Source organism: Populus euphratica, unplaced genomic scaffold (assembly GCF_000495115.2).
Source record: "Populus euphratica unplaced genomic scaffold, PopEup_1.0 scaffold81.1, whole genome shotgun sequence".
Classification (NCBI taxonomy): domain Eukaryota; kingdom Viridiplantae; phylum Streptophyta; class Magnoliopsida; order Malpighiales; family Salicaceae; genus Populus; species Populus euphratica.
In genome coordinates this window covers 305,145-322,537 of record NW_011499945.1, presented here as the reverse complement: position 1 = coordinate 322,537, position 17,393 = coordinate 305,145, and the positions used below count along the sequence as shown (strand labels likewise).

The window sequence follows — 17,393 nt, the reverse complement described above, 5'->3', positions numbered from 1 at the left end:
AAAAAAATTTAGTTTGGATTTCAATTTTTTTTTTATTGACCATGAAAAAAATTAAAAAATATCTTATTATTTGTTAATTATATAAAATTTGATCCTTAATTTTTTTATTGTTATATATATATATTTTTTTTCTTTATATTTTTCCTTTTAAAATTTAATTTAACTTGATTTTTATACAAATTTTGATTCCTATTCTTTTAATTATTATTAAATTTTTTTCTTATTATTTTTTAATTAATTTTTTTTATCACATTTTTTCTTATTTTTATGATTACTATGTATTTTATTTAAAATAATTTATATATAAAATTAGATTCTCATTCTTTTAATAAATTTTAAAAAAATATTACTAATTTATTTTTCAACTCATTTTTCAAATACTAAAAAATATTTTTAAATTTATTTTTAATATTATTAAAAAATATAAAAATAATTTATTTTCCATAAAAAACACTTCCTGAAATAAAATTATTTTTCAGCGGGTATCGATTTCAAACCGGAGACCACGGGCACAATTGATGATAGGCAGAATTAGAACTCCACCACTAATATTTATAAAACGAATCTCTCGTGTGTACAAGCCGCACAAAAATTTATTTTTTTATTTTTATTTCTCCACGTGGTTAATAGCTTGCAAGTTTGTATTAACTACGTAAATCAATACCAAATCTAGTTTTATGGTCTAATTGGAATTAAATTATCTATGTACAAAATGAAGAGTCGGCAAGAATCTTGCTTCTTGTAGCCCAGCTTGAAGTCCCCAACAATGGCTAAAGAGGTAATAAAACTTCCTTTTTCCTTAAACATAAAAACATTCTTCTTAGATTAAAAAATAATTCAAAGTAAAACAATCGTAATCTACTCTGGAATAAAACCAATCATGGCTAGCACCTGCCAAAGAAAAGGAAAATGGGATTAATTATTTTTGTTTTCCCTTTATTTTTATGTATTTATTGACACTTTCAACTATCCTCATCAGCACAAAACAAGGTTACATTGCTACGAAATATAAACAAGAAAGCTGAATAGTCAACGGATGGGAATTATATAGTACTCTTTTAAGCATTCTTGACAAGGTTACACTGTGCCGTACGAAATGTAAATATAAGCAATGTCAATGGCGGTGTGTGGTGTCAACAATTTTCAATGGGCACCGGCACCGTTTTACTAGATTGCAGGGCAGCTTACGCCAAGTAGAAGCTGAAATCCAGCGTACGGCCTTTTATATTCATATATCAGAGTCAACCGTATGACATTTCCGCTGCTGAAGACTTTAGAAACACAGAGGTATGGTCTAATAAAACGGGGGCTTTGAAGCTTTTTTACGAGATAAGACAGTCCACGGCTCCCTTGCCTGATCAATGAGGACACAGTGGGCGCCATGATGACAGATCAAATCCATTAAAAAACAATGAATCCATCTGTCTGTGCCATCCATGGAAGTAGATGCATTAATGGGGTGATGATTCTTGCAAGCAAGCATCCTAAACAGCGTTGCGTTCACAAAATAGTCAACGTTAAAAGTCCACTCACAATTGTAAGCATTCACCAGTGAGAATCTGAATGGAGGCTGCGTTTGGAATCTCGACCAGTCGACCGGATTCAGATGTCTTGCTGACAGCTGAATTTGAATCGATCAGTCTAAAACATGTGATTCCAAAACCCGTGGCGCAGAATTAACCATGAAGATACCTATGGACGATTACATTTCTGAGTTTTTTTTTCAGATTCTAGCATGTTAAAAAAATAATAATAAAATAGCAATAATTGCCATTCTGGAGCTCACTTATGTTTAGACCATTCATGTGATGATGTAGTCCACCACGGTTATTGGTGGTGATCTTTATCAATTATTATGCCTTCAAAATCTTTTTTTTTCCTTTTTTTTATTGAATCTTATATCCAGATCCCAAAAAAACCTACATTTCTTGCCACAAGCCTAGCACGCAACTAGGGTTGAAAAGTAACGCTTACAATCGAAGTTGTCAAGAACTCCTTATGGCGGAGCCGTATTCTGTTGAAAAATGGAATTTGTAGACACCTAGAAATTCTGAGTTTCAGATTCCAGGTCCAATAAGTCTGTTTCACATTCATGCTCTATATTCGGATACAGCTAAAAACACTATGTTCAACATGTAGTTCTACAACTAAATAGCATTGCATTTGCTGTATCATCTTTTTTTTTTTTTTGTGGGTCAATCATATGAAATTTATGAAGAGCCTCAAGCCACAAATTGAAATTGAGGAGGAGGGGACAAAATCTTAGAAGAACTCTACTCGTCAACTTCTTTTAGCCTTTTCTTCTGCTGCCTTCGCTGATCACGTAAACCTGGATGAGAAAGTAAAATAACCTTAGGGCATGATAGACAGTTGCAATGAAAAAACGTGAAAACGGAAAGAGATATGGAGAACTGATAATACGTTTCTTCTCTTCCTTTCTTTTTCTCCTCAAATTCTCCAAGTCCCTACGTTTTTCTGCAGTCTCTTTCACGTCCATGCTTACCTGAGAGCAGGATAAAGACATTATAGAAACCAGCAACCAAATATTATATACATGACAGCATTAACTATATTGGTTCTTCAAATGATATATGTAACAAGATTTTGAATTTACAGTATTTTCAAACAAAAGAAAACGCTCATATTGGAGTCCAAGTGTACCATATTTTGAATTTAGAGGCCTACAGAAATGTTTAATAAAGTAATCACGAAAAGTGGGGAAGAACATGAGTGGAATCATAGCTGAAACATACTACCTCCTGACCAGAACTTCGGAGTGCCTGGAGTGGCTCCACACAATCTTGACCAATAACCACCAATTTCCTTCTTTTGTTATCTCCCAAATTCACACCTTGGTCTAACTTTTGCCTTGTTAATTCTTCAAACTGATGTTGCAGGAGAGGTGAAATCCCAGCCTGCAGGAATAGTTGCAGTCAGTAGTTAAGATCCTTACACGAGAAAATTCATTTTATTTACTGCAGGATAAATGACTCATCACAGGTAGCAATTTATTCTAACATCATCTGAAATCAAGCATCAAATAAATGCTAGCCAAACTATATCCCATTAATGCCCCTGCTGTCCCCAATAAAAGAGTTGGGCGTCACATACAAAACACCCGTGCACTATCAATGGTCAACATCAGAATCATTACAACCTTCAGCTGACCAAACCAATCATTCAGGTTTCAAAAGCCTTCAACTAACCTAGATTCTAACACCACACAGAATTTAGGATAAGCTCCAAACTCGAAGTAAAATATTGCAATAAAGCTCTGATAGTGTGTTCCAACAACTATTAGGCAGACTTCATCATTTAACAACATATATTGATATGTAAAAACAAACATCTCAGTATATGACATGAAAATCAAAATTGCACATCTAAAACAGGTAAAGGCATATCCATATATTACTATTTCTAAGAACTCAGACATGTTTCTCCAAGGAAATAAAAAAAGAACGCAGACATGTTTGTCCAAGAAAAAAAGAATCTGGGCATGTTTAAGAGTACTACAGTTTGTGTTTGATCATCAGATTGACACAATCAATGGTAACCAAGAAAAGTTAAAGGTAATGACCAGTTGATTATTACCCCTGCCAAATAGCGATGTGAAAATGATTTTGGTTGCAAAGGACGTGAAAGCAGAGTGTTAAGCTCCTGCAAATTAAATCCAGAAGAAATTACTATAGTTGCCTCTTCAAGGAAAAAGAAATGGCCAAACTCTCAAATTTCACAGAACCAAAATTAGAATAAGAATTTATCGTAGTAAACAAAACCTGCTGTAAATTTTTCAATTGCATTGAGGTGACTCTCTTTTGCTTATGATTGCTCACTCTTTCCTCCTCACTGTCATCATTCTCCACCATTAACTCAATTGATTCTGCATTTCGTTCAAACCAGGTTTTCTTTGCCTTCTCCTAGAGAAGCACATGTAACAGTTATAGAATGAAGCAGAAGTAGTATTTCAGGAAACTGATATTTCAAGTTCCTAAACTATGCAGGCAGAAATAAGGAGATCCCAAATCACATGAGCCAAGCAAAAGATTCATCTACCTGGGAGTCCTTTCTTGTAATCTTGTCTATTTGACGTGCAAGAGACAGCCGTCTCATCACCTCTGGCATGTATGACTCTTCTAAAGGAAATCTCTGAAAACTTTCCTGCATAAAGAGAGGAGACAACCCAACAATTTACTGAGGCAATCCTTAAATCCCAACATTTGTTCAAAAAGAATAAAAACAGAGGAGGCAATCCTTTATGGAATCCTACAATTTAGGGCTTCATGTAAAAAAGCAAGAGTGCTAAGCGCTGCTGATGATATAATTATGAAAAATGGCAAAATCTAATGCTTAAACTTCCAAAATCCTCAATCAAGTCTAACCTTTCTTTAAAGAATAATACAATAGAAACCAAAGCATACTTTTCAAGAATAATGTACTCAAACTAGTAAAGTTTGAAACTTTGCAAGAGCTGCTACCTTTGAAAATGATTTGCACAAAGAGGCAAATTTTGAAGTATCATTTGATGATATAAGGGCAATGCTGCATCCATCAGTACAAGCTCTTGCAGTTCTTCCACTTCGGTGAACATAAACCTAACACAAAAGGATATAATATAAGTTTAATAGAACAAAAGCAAAAACTAATAAAAAATGCGATGCATTCCAATTACTTCTGCTGAATGTGGAAGCTGATAGTGAACAACAGTTCGGACACCAGGGATGTCGAGGCCTCTTGCAGCAACATCTGTAGCAACAAGGATAGCATGTTCATTTGAACGAAATCGATCTATTGCCTGCATTAGACAAAAAGGAGAAGTTGGTTGGTGTGAAGAAACACAAGTCACTGCATCTTCTGACAAACAAAATCACAAATTTAATTGGCAGAAGATAGTTATTATGTTGAAAAACATAGAACTTATTACCTCTGCCATTTGCTTCTCCCAGAGACAGAGAAAGATAAAGAACTCCTAGATCACAACTTAAAACAAGTAACTCAAAAGAAAAGGAAAGAAACGTAAGAAAAGATGGTGGGCACTTAATTTACCAAGCAGGGTTTGCAATTGCCTTGTCTTATAAACTCTTGTAATATTTAACGCTCTGGCCCACTTAACATGTACAGTTGATTCAAAAACATTATAGCTCTGCTTTCTCTTGTTCCAAAAGACAAGGACCAAAAGTTGTAATGCACTCACCCTGGAACTAAACGGCAACATATGATTGTCTGATAAACTGATAATCTCCAGAATCTGATTGCCCACTTAACATAACCAGCTCAAAACTAATACAAGGCCTATTAAATGGGTTGAGTGTTCAGAAACTCAGCGCTCATCATGAAATTATGTGAAGTTAATCCGCTTGTATCACCCACATAGAGCACACGAAACACTTGAATAGCTACACCAAAACTGATGATATGCATTTCCAACTAAAACCATATGCAATGCCTCTGATTAATAAGTTGTCTTGCCCCTTTCAAGGCACATCATTAACCGGTGGCTCTAATGTGTTCAAAACAAGTCTACAACGGTTTGCAACCAATTTGAATAGCTAGATTATAGTATCAACAACATGAGGCATTAAATCCTATTCATTTATTAAACTATTTATTTTAGAATTGTACTCAAGCATTAACTTTAAACACAGCACCACGTGCAAAATTCAATTATCACATTATAAATGAGCATGGTTCGAACTACTTCAATAAAAAAGAAAGGAAAAATACAAATCACAAACCTTCAAACGAGCTCGCTGCTGCATCTGAGCATGAAGTGTCCAAACATTGATGCCTAGGATGCGCAAAAGGGCAGAAGTGTGGCGCAAAGCTGCAATTGATGTACAGAAAACAATTGTGCGACCTTGTCCATGAACACTCAATATATAATACAGGTAAGCATCTTTATCTTCTTCCTTACATCTGCAGTCATTTTAGTAAAAATTGAGAAAGGCAAGTGATGCAATATGATAACATAAAATTTTGCTAAAAACAAAAACATAAAGATTACATATAAAGTGCAAATGTAAAGGCAAAGAGTGTAAATGATCCTTTCATTAATAACTCCTGAAATTAAGAATTAAACAAGTTAAAGTTGAAGATATACCAATCAGAGAGAGCAAGATGAGATCAAAGCAATCTTATAAAAATACGTGTCCTGTGTGCACAAAAAAGAAAGAAAAAAGAATGCAAACAAATAAAAAGGTGCAGCACAACCACTGAACTACAGCCCATGTAAATTCTGAGGACAAGCCAGATGACCTTGGAATAATATTTTGGCTGTGCAAACCAGTCTACAGACATGAATTTGCAGAGGCATGCATACGTGCATGTTGGAATGTTAAACCTTATAGCCATCAACATGGCCAGTCCTATTGTAAAATATAGTGGTATGCCAAATTTAGAAATCCAGCACAAGCTTCAAAACATCCCAGCATGTAGCTTGTAAACCACTTAGATTCTTGCATTTAGCAGTTATAAAGATTCTAATGGGAGATGCAGTGTAAGACACATACTCTATAAAAGATTCCTCAAGCTTATTTGCGAGGATTGATGCATTTGTCAGGTCAATGATGGCAGCATTTGCTCTCATTCCAGCTCGTTCAGAGAGCATTTCTATGGAATTCAGCCCATCAGCCATTGATTGCTTTGATCTTAATGAGCCACGCTTTAGCTTCTTGCGAAAATCAGCAGATAATGCTATAGTTGCAGAAAAAACAAATGTTTGTCTTTTCTTTATTTGCATGTTTGAAAGTGTTTGGCAATTTTCTGAACTTTGAGATTGTCCTCCAATTGAACCACTGGCCATGGGCAGCATGTCAATAATAGACTGTAACTCACGAAAATGTCCATTTTCAATCATACGATCTGCCTCATCCAGCACAAAGAAAGATAATGAATGCAACTGCAGAAGAAAACAAACAGAGACAATATGGCACATGAATAAGGTGCTTAAATGTGTTTTATCTAGAAACCAAAAGTGTAAAGATCCAAAAACTAAGTCAATAGAAAAAAGTTAATCCGATTCTAGCAGAACAAATACTCTCCCTGAATACATCCAATGTATATATCACATGCAATCACTAACCTCAACAAGATGCTTTTCCCCTCCTGACATAAGTTCCCACAACCTCCCAGGAGTCCCAACAATAATCTCGGGCCTTGCTTTCAAAAGTCTTTCCTGCTTCTCTGTTGACATCCCACCAACAATCGAAACCACCCTAATATTGATACCATGAGCTGCTTCCTTAAAATGGTCAGTCACCTGGAATGGATAAAAAGAAGACCCACATGGAAACTTCAAATCTGACAAAGCTAAATTTGCAGAACCTAAGAGCATGTTGGAGAATTCAGGATCAGTGCTGAGAATTTCATTCAAAATTATGACTACCTGAATGGCAAGCTCCCTTGTTGGAGTGATGATGAGAGCACGCAAAAGACCTTTCGGCGCAAACCTTTCAGCTTCCTCTCCCACATTGTTACCCATGTTTGAAGCCTTATCTTGTTCCTCGAGGAGACGTTGCAAAATGGGCAAACCAAAAGCAAGAGTTTTGCCTGAGCCAGTTTCTGCAGCTCCAACAACATCCTACAACATGAAGGCACAATGATGAGAACAAGACCAAACAGCATTATCCACAATTAAGCCTTAAACAATAACCTTAACCAACCTTCCCTTGATGAGCTGCAGCAGGAATACAAGCTTTCTGTATTGGTGTTGGTTCCTTGAACCCAAGCCTAAATATCGATTTCATGAGCACAGGATGAAGTCTCAACTCATTCCATCCATAAAATTCAGTCTCGTCAACTGATTCTCCTTCTACATCATCCTTGTTATTGCTAACTACAGTCGCACAATTGTGGAGCAATGAACAATCTTCATATTGGTAAATTACCATCAATTAACTAAAGTTTTTAATATTAAAATGCACCAAAACAACAATAACAGACAATATATCAATCAAGAGCACATGGAGATCATAGAAAAAAGTTTATAAGTGATCGTGAATTTACAAATGACCAAAGCGCAAATGTTACGAGATCAAAATGCATCTGAGTATTTCAGAGACCAACCTCAAATTCAAATCCTGCCTTGATTTATAGACATCAAAATCAAGGAACCTCAAAGCTGACCAAATTTCAATAACACAAATAAACTCAACAGTAAACCGAACTCCAACAAGTAAAAAGTGTTAGCCCATACCCCAAACTTAAAAGACTGTACATTAAGCCACAAGCCGGGATCCAGAATTTATATGATAAGCACTAACCAGAAGTAGTTTCATCAACCTTTGATGATTCCTTCGCTTTCTTTTTCTTCTTTCTCTTCTTCCTCTTTTTCTTAACCTCCACGTTTATCCCCTCCTCCTCCGCCTCCTCTTCAACCCCATCAGCATCAACATCAACATCACTATCCTGCTGTTTCTTGGATTTATTTTTTCTTTCTTTCTTCACCTTCTTATCAAGACCAGGAATTTCAAAACCATAATCACCCTCGTCAATCTCTTCAAGTGATAGAAACCCTGCATTCACCGCCCCCAAAAAAAAAACGCAATCATATAAAGAATCAGGTTCAGGTCCAAGCTTAAACCCTATAAACCCTACCGCAAAGTATAGTTAAGAAGAAGGAAATACAAGATGGAATGGGTGAGTCCAACCTCCTTCGAGCTCGTGAGAACCAGCAATAACAGAGAAAGGATCGTCTTGAGAGATGGAAGAGTTCCATGGGAGTGAGTCGAGTCGGTCGATTTCAGGGTCAATATGGGTTCGCTTTCTTTTTCCCTTTTTGTTGTTGGACTGTTTAGAAGATACTCGTGGTTCTGCTTCTGTAACGGCGGCCATTCCAGAGTTGCAAGCTTTTCAAACACTGGTATTTTTGCTTAAATGCACTGGCTGCTGTAGTCTAGGCAAGGCAAGGGCTTACATAAATATCACGAAGCGCATTTATTTAAGCACGAATTGGAAACGAATACCTGTAGTGGCTGGTGGTGTAATTTTTCTTATATTTATGGCTATTCTTTTATTGTTTTTGTAGGGAAACACGAAATTCGTGCTTTTTAAAGGGAATTTATAAGCCACGCCTCCCTTCTTCTTTTTTCTCCGTTCAATTTGTTTTCCCTTGACGAAGTTTTTGTTTTTGACGCAGCTCACCGCCGTTGTATAAAAATATATATATATATTTAAAATTAAAATTAAATATTTATATATTTTAAAATTATTTTGATAGGTGAATATTAAAAATGAATTTAAAAAATATATTATTTTAATTTATTTTCAATTAAAAATACTTTTAAAAAATTATTGTTATTATAATATAAAATATTACCTTGATCCCGAGAGTTTTAACGGGCTTTCGATGGTTAGTTGGTCCTTTTACTTGTAAAAAATGTTTCATTGAATCCCTCTACTAATATAAAACAGCATTGTGTCTCTCAACGCCTCAAAATGTTTACGGCATTCAAACTTAAAGATTGATGAATTATATCGTGACACGTAAGACTTGAACCATTTTCTTCCAAAAATATCAAATAAGTTTTGAAAACAAATAGAGAAACAAGAACAAATTTTGACATAAATACTAAAAAAAAAACAAAACTATGTATGCTCTCAAAATCATGTCGCATTTTGCTTCTTTTTTTTGGCAGAAATATTATTTATGTTATTACCAAAATAATTATTTTTTATTTAAGAATATATTAAAATAATATTTTTAATTTTTAAAAATTTATTTTTGACATTAGCATATCAAAACTATCTACAAAAATTTAAAATTTAATTAATTAATTAATTTTAAAATAATAATTTTAAAATACAAAAAAAGTTATAAGTTTTAAAAATTTCATATTTATAAAAAGTGAAATTCTAGTGTGAGAAAATTTATTCGAGTACATGTGTCGTTCATCAGGTGTTAAGTGCTAACATCATCAGTGTGCAGAGACACAGGCAAAGGGCTAATATTAAATAAAACTTTATTGTGCGGGACACAAATCGACATTAATTCACTGAAGGGACTCAATTAAAACTTTATTGTGCGGGACACAAATTGACACAAAGCCTCGCAATTAACCCCGAAACGAGTTACTTTTCTTGCAATAAAATTCAAAAACAATTTTGCTTTTAAGATTTCTTTGTTTTCAATGTATTTTTAGTTAAACAATATCAGACACCCATTAAAAAATTAAAAAAATATTAAGTTCCCGTGAAAAAAATAAGATAGTGAGATAAAACCTTTACTTTAATGTACGATCATAAAAAATCTTTAAATTTAAAAAAAAAATAAAAAAATCAATATTTTGATTTTGAATTATGAAATTTTTTCAAGATAAACCTTTTCTTTTAAAATTTTTAAATTTTCAATTCTACAAACATTCTTTCTAAATTTGAAAATTTATTGAATTTTTTTTTTCTTTTTGATTTTTTAATCTCAAGGCATCACAAAACAAAATAGCTCAATTTTTTTACTATTCATCAAGACACATATTATTATGAAATAAAACAATGTAAAATCACAATTATTATTGCCAAAAAAATAGTTAAATATACAATTGAGAATAGAATTGTTTTTTTAATGAGATATATTTGCGATTGAAAAAATCATTAAAAAAAAATAATTTATTGATTTACTATAGTGTAAATAATAATTTGCTTTTGAGGACATAATTTATTAATCTTTAGATGGAGGCTTTTCTAAAAAAGTTTAAATAGTGAAGTCACACCCTTACCTTTAGAAAAAAAAGAAATAAAATACAAAATTACTCTTAAGTTTTGAGGGAAAATAAAGTTGTAAGCGGGGGTGTTTTTGTCATTTTAATATCGTTTGAACACACACACGCACATTATTGTTTATATTAAAAAATAGTTGGTGTCGTACTTTCCTTTCAAGTGGTGCATACAATGCCAAAACAATATTAAACGATGACTTTCAGGGCTATGTTTAATGTGCCTCGCAACTCAAAGCATAATGGTCAAGCACATGCGACGATGCAGTATGTGAAGGAGCTCCACCCAAGGGTATTTTCCTCTCTCCCTCTTTCCCCTCTCACCTCATGGAACATCGTGTTACCTATTGTAAAAAAAAAAAATCTAGCTATTTATTTATTAAATTAAATTAGATCTTTATTTTTTTTATTATAATATATTTAGTTTTAAATAATTTATTAAGTTAATTTCTTTTTAAATTCATCCCTTCATAATTGATTTTTTATATTAGATTTGATCATCATTCTTTTAATCATGGTATATTGGGTCTTAAATCATTTATCAAGTTTTTTGCCTTTTAAATTTATCAATTTGCACTTGGTTTTTATATGAAATCTGGTTTTTATTCTTTTAATTGTGATGTATTTAGTTTTGAATCCTTTATTGAATTGAATTATATTTGAATTTCATTTATTAATATTTTATTTTTATATCAAATATAACTCTCATTCTTTTAATTATTATTTTTAGTTGTTCTTATTTTTTTATATATTGAAATTGTTTTTCAATATCACCCCTTGTAATTTGGTTTTATTTTATTTTTGCATCAAATTTGGTTCTTTATCTTTTTAAATCCTTTATTTTTAAAAAATTTGTTGCTAATTATTTTGGTTAGTTATGACTTTTACATTGTTATTTTTTTATGATAAACTTTTATGTTGTGTCATGTTAGGAAAATTCTAATGGCTGGACTGGATTGGTTTTGGTAATTTTTTTTATTGTTTTTTTAAATTTTATCTATCGTCATTTTGTACATTGGAAATTGATATTCTTTATTTTTTTTAGTTCATTTGTTAATTTGATTTTTTTAAAAAAATTTCCCCATTAATTCAATATTTTTGTTTTTCCTCTTATTTTTTTTTCAAATGAGGTTTTTATTCTTTTAATTGCTATTTTTTTTTATTTTTTTTCCAAATGATTTTTTTATTGTTATTTATAAGTCCTACTCAGGAGTCGATTTGGGACATTGATCGGATCATGAATTGAGTGAGTTGACTTAAGTTGGCCAACCAAGTCCTTTATATATATATATATATATATGTATGTATGTAAAATCAAAATGATATCATTTTAAAAGAAAGAAAAATAATTAATGGGTTTTAATCATGTTTTGACTGGATTTCATTAAAATATGAGTTAACTTGAGTTCTTGACAGTTTTACACTTGATTAATTATTTCTCAATTTCTTTCATATGTAATATTTCTAGTTTACTTGATACTTAGGATTATGAATTTAAAAAATTTACAAGAGTTGATATTATTTTTTAAACAAATTATATCCTTAGAAGTTGTTTGTTTTTAAAAAAAAACTTTGTTTATTCAGGTGACTTAAGTTTTTTCTAAAAAGTTTATTTTTTAAAGTTTTATTCTTCAAAATTCAATTTTTTTTAAAATTTTATCTTCTATTTGATTATCATATCTACATCATTTTATTTGTAGGTTTTGATACCTTCATTTGATTATCTTTTCAAAGTTTTATCTATTATTTTTTTAATTTTATATTCTGATTTATGAGCAACTATGATTATTATTTTTTTTAGTTTATTTTATGATACTGCATCGTTAGTTTTTTTTTTAAATGCAATGATAACACTCAAGCAAAATTTTTTTATATTGCATAAAATATTATCTAATTCATGAGGAAGCATTTGCTGTCTATCTATTTTTTTTTTTCTACATCAGCTCCAACTTTAATTTACAAGATAAAATTAAAAACAAGTTAAACGAAAATTTGACAAAAGACGCGACGATAAGAAATTTGTTGAGCAGAAGGCATACATAAATTCAAACAAAAACATAGAAATCACAAAAAATAAATAAACAAAGAGATGAAATTGGTGAAGAATGGTGGAAGGATACAAGGAATGAAATGATGAATACAAGGTCTCCACCTTCGGACAATCATATGAGAAGTTTTCACATGTTAATTTTAATGGAAGTACGTGCCCTAACGCACCACAGCTTCATCACCTGTACCCTCTCCCTTGCCACCAAAATATCTCCCACCAAAATACCGTACAATGCCCTCCATTCTTTTCAAATGCATCCCCTTCATACACCCAAAACCTCACCCCTTCCCTCTTTCTCACCTCACCGCTATGTGCACCAAAACCAAAACTCGCTTAAGAGGTGTCGTTTTCGACATGGACGGAACCTTAACCGTCCCCGTCATTGATTTCTCCTCCATGTACAAGGCCGTGCTAGGAGAAACCGAGTATCGCAGAATCAGACAAGAAAATCCATCTGGCATCGACATTTTGCATCTCATTGAGAGCTGGAGCCCTGATGAGCAGCGAAAGGCTAATGAGATCATCCTTGATTTCGAGCGACTAGGTCGCGAGCGATTGCAAATCATGCCTGGTGAGTCATTGGATTGCAGCGATGCGGCGTCGTATATTCGTTTCATACTTGGATTCACCTGCTGATTTTTTTGGGAAATTACTGAGCTGCAGGTGCAGCTGAGCTTTGTGGCTTTCTTGATTCCAAGAAAATTAGGTACTAAAAGTTTCAATATACAATTACTGGTGTTTCATTTGCGCTGAGGAATTTAGTTTATTTGTGATTGAATAACCTAATTGTTTTTTAACCATTCAAATGTGTGAGTTAGTTCCATATTATTAATCATGGCTATATGTAAGAACTACATTGGGGTAGCTTGAGTTGCTATAAAATGAATCTATATCTCCCATTTTACTACTCACAACAAGGTGGATTATTCGTTTACTGTTTTTTTTTTTTAAATGGTGGGTTGGGGTTTAAAATTGAGTTTTAATTAATCTTATGTTACAAGTGCATATGTGCATGTTAGATTTGCTACAGAATGCGTGCTTGCTTGGTCTATTCGTGAAGTGATGATCTGGAGTGACGGGTTGAAAAGTTGAGAAAAACAATTTAATTTACTGCCAAGCGTGCAAGTGAAATAATGGTAAAGCAGAATTTCATATGATTTTGCATGTCAGGTGAAATTCAGAATGTAATTGATGCGTGACTTTTGCTTGCAACTATGCCATAGACAATGCAGCTCTTGTAATCACACTATGCTTTCCTAAAGAAATTATGTGGCACCTGTATGGTCATGATAACAAAGCTTTTACTTGTTTCAGAAGGGGATTGATTACGCGAAATGTCAAGGAGGCAGTAGATCTCTATCATCAACGCTTTGAGGTAAGTTAAAACACATTTAGTACAGTGCATCAAGGTTCTTGAGTGTATGTAACATGAAGATTATTTCTGCCATAGCTCCACAATCTTCTTTGAATGCTCGGATCAATCACATTTTAGCGTGCAATGCCTGAAATGGGCGTTTAAAGAGTGAATTGCTATAGCAGAATTTGTCAGGTTAAACATCTTCAATCTGTGTGGGTCTACAAACAAAATGCATTGTCTAGTCCATACAAAGTCCATCAGGACTGTAGATCAGGGAATGGGAGCTTCACGGCATAAACCTTTCCCGCGTCCAATTTGACTGTTTCTTCAAAACCACGTTTTCACTCTCCCTCCCTCCCTCCCTCCACAAAAGTCCCTCAGGATTGTTTATGTGCTTCCTGAATCCTTAATTTACGTATAGATCATACTTATTTTTTTTATCAATCCATATATATCATTCTTGGATTCTTCTCTCACTTGAGCCTGGACACCTCACATGCTTGCTCAAAGGTTTGCCTCTTATTGTCACGAATAACTGATACCTCCCTTGGCTCAATTCTTACCATCTTGTTTCAAAGAGCAACAGGTTTGTAATTTTGCTTAGGCTTACGCAGGAAAAGAAAGCTTCTGCTGAAAAGAACCCTTTTTTCTTCAGTCCTTCCTCCCACTTTTAGTGTATAGCCACCAAAAAGTTCTGTTACATTTTTCAGAAAAAAATTATAAAAGGACCTTTTTCTAATTTTAAGCAAACAGCAAAACCAATACACCTCTTCAGATGTGACCCAGTTTTACATGTGCTTGTGTCCGCATTGTCTGCCCTTTGCACTGGGAACCTTTTTAATTGTTCTACCAGAAATATTATGTTTTAATCTTCCACGCTATGTGTTTTTGCTGCAGATTGTGTTTTCTCCAGCATTAAGCAGGGAGTTTCGTCCTTATAAGCCAGATCCTGCTCCTCTGCTGCATATCTGTTCAACTTGGGATGTCCAGCCCAATGAGGTCATGATGGTTGGTGACAGCCTCAAAGATGATGTGAGTGATATTCTTCTTAAGTTTTTTTTTTGATACATTGTGCTGTCTTTGATGCTTATATCAAAAGGATGGAAGTTTGCTTCTACGACTGAAGGGTTGATGTGATACAATTATTCTTAGTTGTGTCGATTGATTGTGTGACCACTGCTTAAGCAATGGGTGATTGATTTTATGGCTTGTACAGGTGGCCTGCGGAAAGCGCGCCGGAGCCTTCACATGCTTGCTTGATGAAAAAGGGAGGTACGGTTCTGCTGATTTTACCGAGTTGGATCTAGAACCAGACTTCAAGGTCGCTTCCCTAGCCGAAGTTCATTCACTATTGGAGACAAATTTTGATTTGATGCCTTGATTTTCAATGTCCTGATGAAGACTTTCTACACTTCATTGGAGAAACATTTTGTATTATTGTCATGTGAGCGAGGACTTAAAGAGGGAACGAAGTTAAAAATCCCCTCCATGATGTTAAATGGTCAAGAATCAAAGGCCATGTCACTAAATAAAGAAAAGGTGGCCAATTCATAAATATAACTAGCCATTGAACTTTTTTTTATCAAAAAAAATATTAGGTATGTTAGTTATTTTAATGTGTTTTTTTTACATAAAAAAATTCAAAGGATAATTTGAATAGCTTAGGCAAACAAGATTAAGATATTCTACAATATAAAATGATATGCATTTAATTATATTTATTGAATTTATTTATCTAAATAAATAAAAGATAAATTTATACCCGAAAAATCTATAAATTAAAAGATAAATATAATTGAAATTGGTTAATTAAATTTATGCCATAAAAAATACATTAGTAATATAATTTAAAAATAAATGTTTTTTTATTTTTATAAAGTCTTTATTTGTGTTAAAAAAAAATATGAAAGAGGCATTGATATATCTTAATTTCTAGGTTTTTCTTTTTTGTTGTTCCTTTTGTAGTGAGAATATGAAGAAAATTAACCTATTGGGGGTTGAAATTATGCCTTATGACTTGTGAAAATAAGGAAGATGACGAAGGCTAGAAAGAGAATGTAACTAGTGCGGTGAAGTTGTAACTGATACGTCTTTTTACTCTGCCAAGACAACTGGATAAATGTCAAAGATATAAACAATAATTTTAGCTATGTTATTTAACCATGACAACACATAGCATTGAGTTTGGAATGCTCTTCTGCTTTCTAGGATCAATGTTTATACCCACTATCTTGATATAGCTGATGCAGAATGATTCAGTGACAGATTGCGAAGAAGCTGTATGCGAGCCAGGGAGTGCTCCGCCATACATTTCAATCGTCCCCGTGGAAAAGCCTATCAGATTCTGCTGCCCAGGACAAACCGTGTCTACAAACTTATGCAGAGTTTGGTGGCTTGTGGGCTACAGGATTGAAAACATCAGAGCGCAGTAGTGTGTCCAGTGGAGTTTTTTGTTAATGTTTAAGGGAGAATACAACGTGAAGATAGAGGTCATGCAAAAAGAGATTTACAGTGTGAGGATTCTTGGTAAGATTCCTGGGCTCCTCCTACTCGGTGCTTCAGGGACTGGTGACTTGAATGGATGAACTGTTGATGGAAGGGATGACTAGTTGATGACTTTTGGGACAAAATTGAACTGAGTATGGTTGTTTGAAGATTAAGAGGTAGGTGCTTGATGTACAGAAAAAAAGTTAACACCAACACAAAAAAAAAAGAAAAAGAACAATTGATTGCTAATTTAAAAAATTAGAATACTTATCTGAAAATAGTTTAAATATCATTAACTCAATTATAAAAATCATGAAAGTTTAAATACTTATTATTATCTTCAAAAATCTCCAGGACTTGGATTCCACACACACGCACACGTATATATACCTTCACCGTTAATAGTTGCCAATCCCGCCTCACCGGTGACTCTTTTACAGTGAAATCCATCAACAAAAGGCTAGACTTGTGGTAATCGATTTTTTCCAAAACAAAGATATTTTCGAGCTAGTAATCAACCACACGGGTATTCCAAAATAAAGTGAGGCTCTATGCCTTTTTTCTCAACTAATGAAAGCTATCTATATCACTGCCAAAAAAACGGGGCAATTCACCAGGAAATTAAGCCCAAAAACATCTTAACGGACAGCAGATTCAGGGTGAAGCTTGCGGATTTTGGATTCGCTAAGGTTGTTAGGAAGAGAAAGACTGTGAATGGGGTGTGGGGTCACCGTAATAAAGAGCGCCTGAGGTTTTGTTGGGGAATGAATATGATGAGAAAGTGGATGCG

At 33.5% G+C, this 17,393-nt stretch overlaps 2 protein-coding genes across 3 annotated transcripts; one reads left to right on the top strand and one right to left on the bottom strand.

The window, feature by feature from the left end:
• Positions 1-1,856: 1,856 nt before the first annotated feature.
• LOC105137437 (P-loop containing nucleoside triphosphate hydrolases superfamily protein) lies at positions 1,857-8,973 on the bottom strand. Of its 2 annotated transcripts, none has more exons than XM_011043172.1 (15): positions 8,649-8,973; positions 8,262-8,513; positions 7,662-7,867; positions 7,385-7,579; positions 7,082-7,258; positions 6,510-6,898; positions 5,736-5,916; positions 4,673-4,795; positions 4,479-4,595; positions 4,057-4,161; positions 3,780-3,920; positions 3,595-3,660; positions 2,757-2,915; positions 2,422-2,503; positions 1,857-2,329 (listed from the first exon to the last, which is right to left on the bottom strand). In XM_011043172.1, the coding sequence occupies exons 1-15, from the start codon at positions 8,830-8,832 to the stop codon at positions 2,274-2,276; spliced, it is 2,433 nt and encodes an 810-aa protein (XP_011041474.1). In that variant the 5' UTR covers positions 8,833-8,973; the 3' UTR covers positions 1,857-2,273. The 2 variants fall into 2 exon arrangements, with proteins under 2 accessions (XP_011041474.1, XP_011041475.1); XM_011043173.1 differs by having other exon boundaries at positions 7,662-7,834; positions 8,649-8,972.
• A 3,864-nt stretch (positions 8,974-12,837) lies between these two features.
• Positions 12,838-15,693, top strand: LOC105137435 (haloacid dehalogenase-like hydrolase domain-containing protein At2g33255). The gene is made up of 5 exons (XM_011043169.1): positions 12,838-13,330; positions 13,423-13,465; positions 14,074-14,134; positions 15,014-15,148; positions 15,333-15,693. The coding sequence occupies exons 1-5, from the start codon at positions 12,991-12,993 to the stop codon at positions 15,495-15,497; spliced, it is 744 nt and encodes a 247-aa protein (XP_011041471.1). The 5' UTR covers positions 12,838-12,990; the 3' UTR covers positions 15,498-15,693.
• The last annotated feature ends 1,700 nt before the right edge of the window (positions 15,694-17,393 follow it).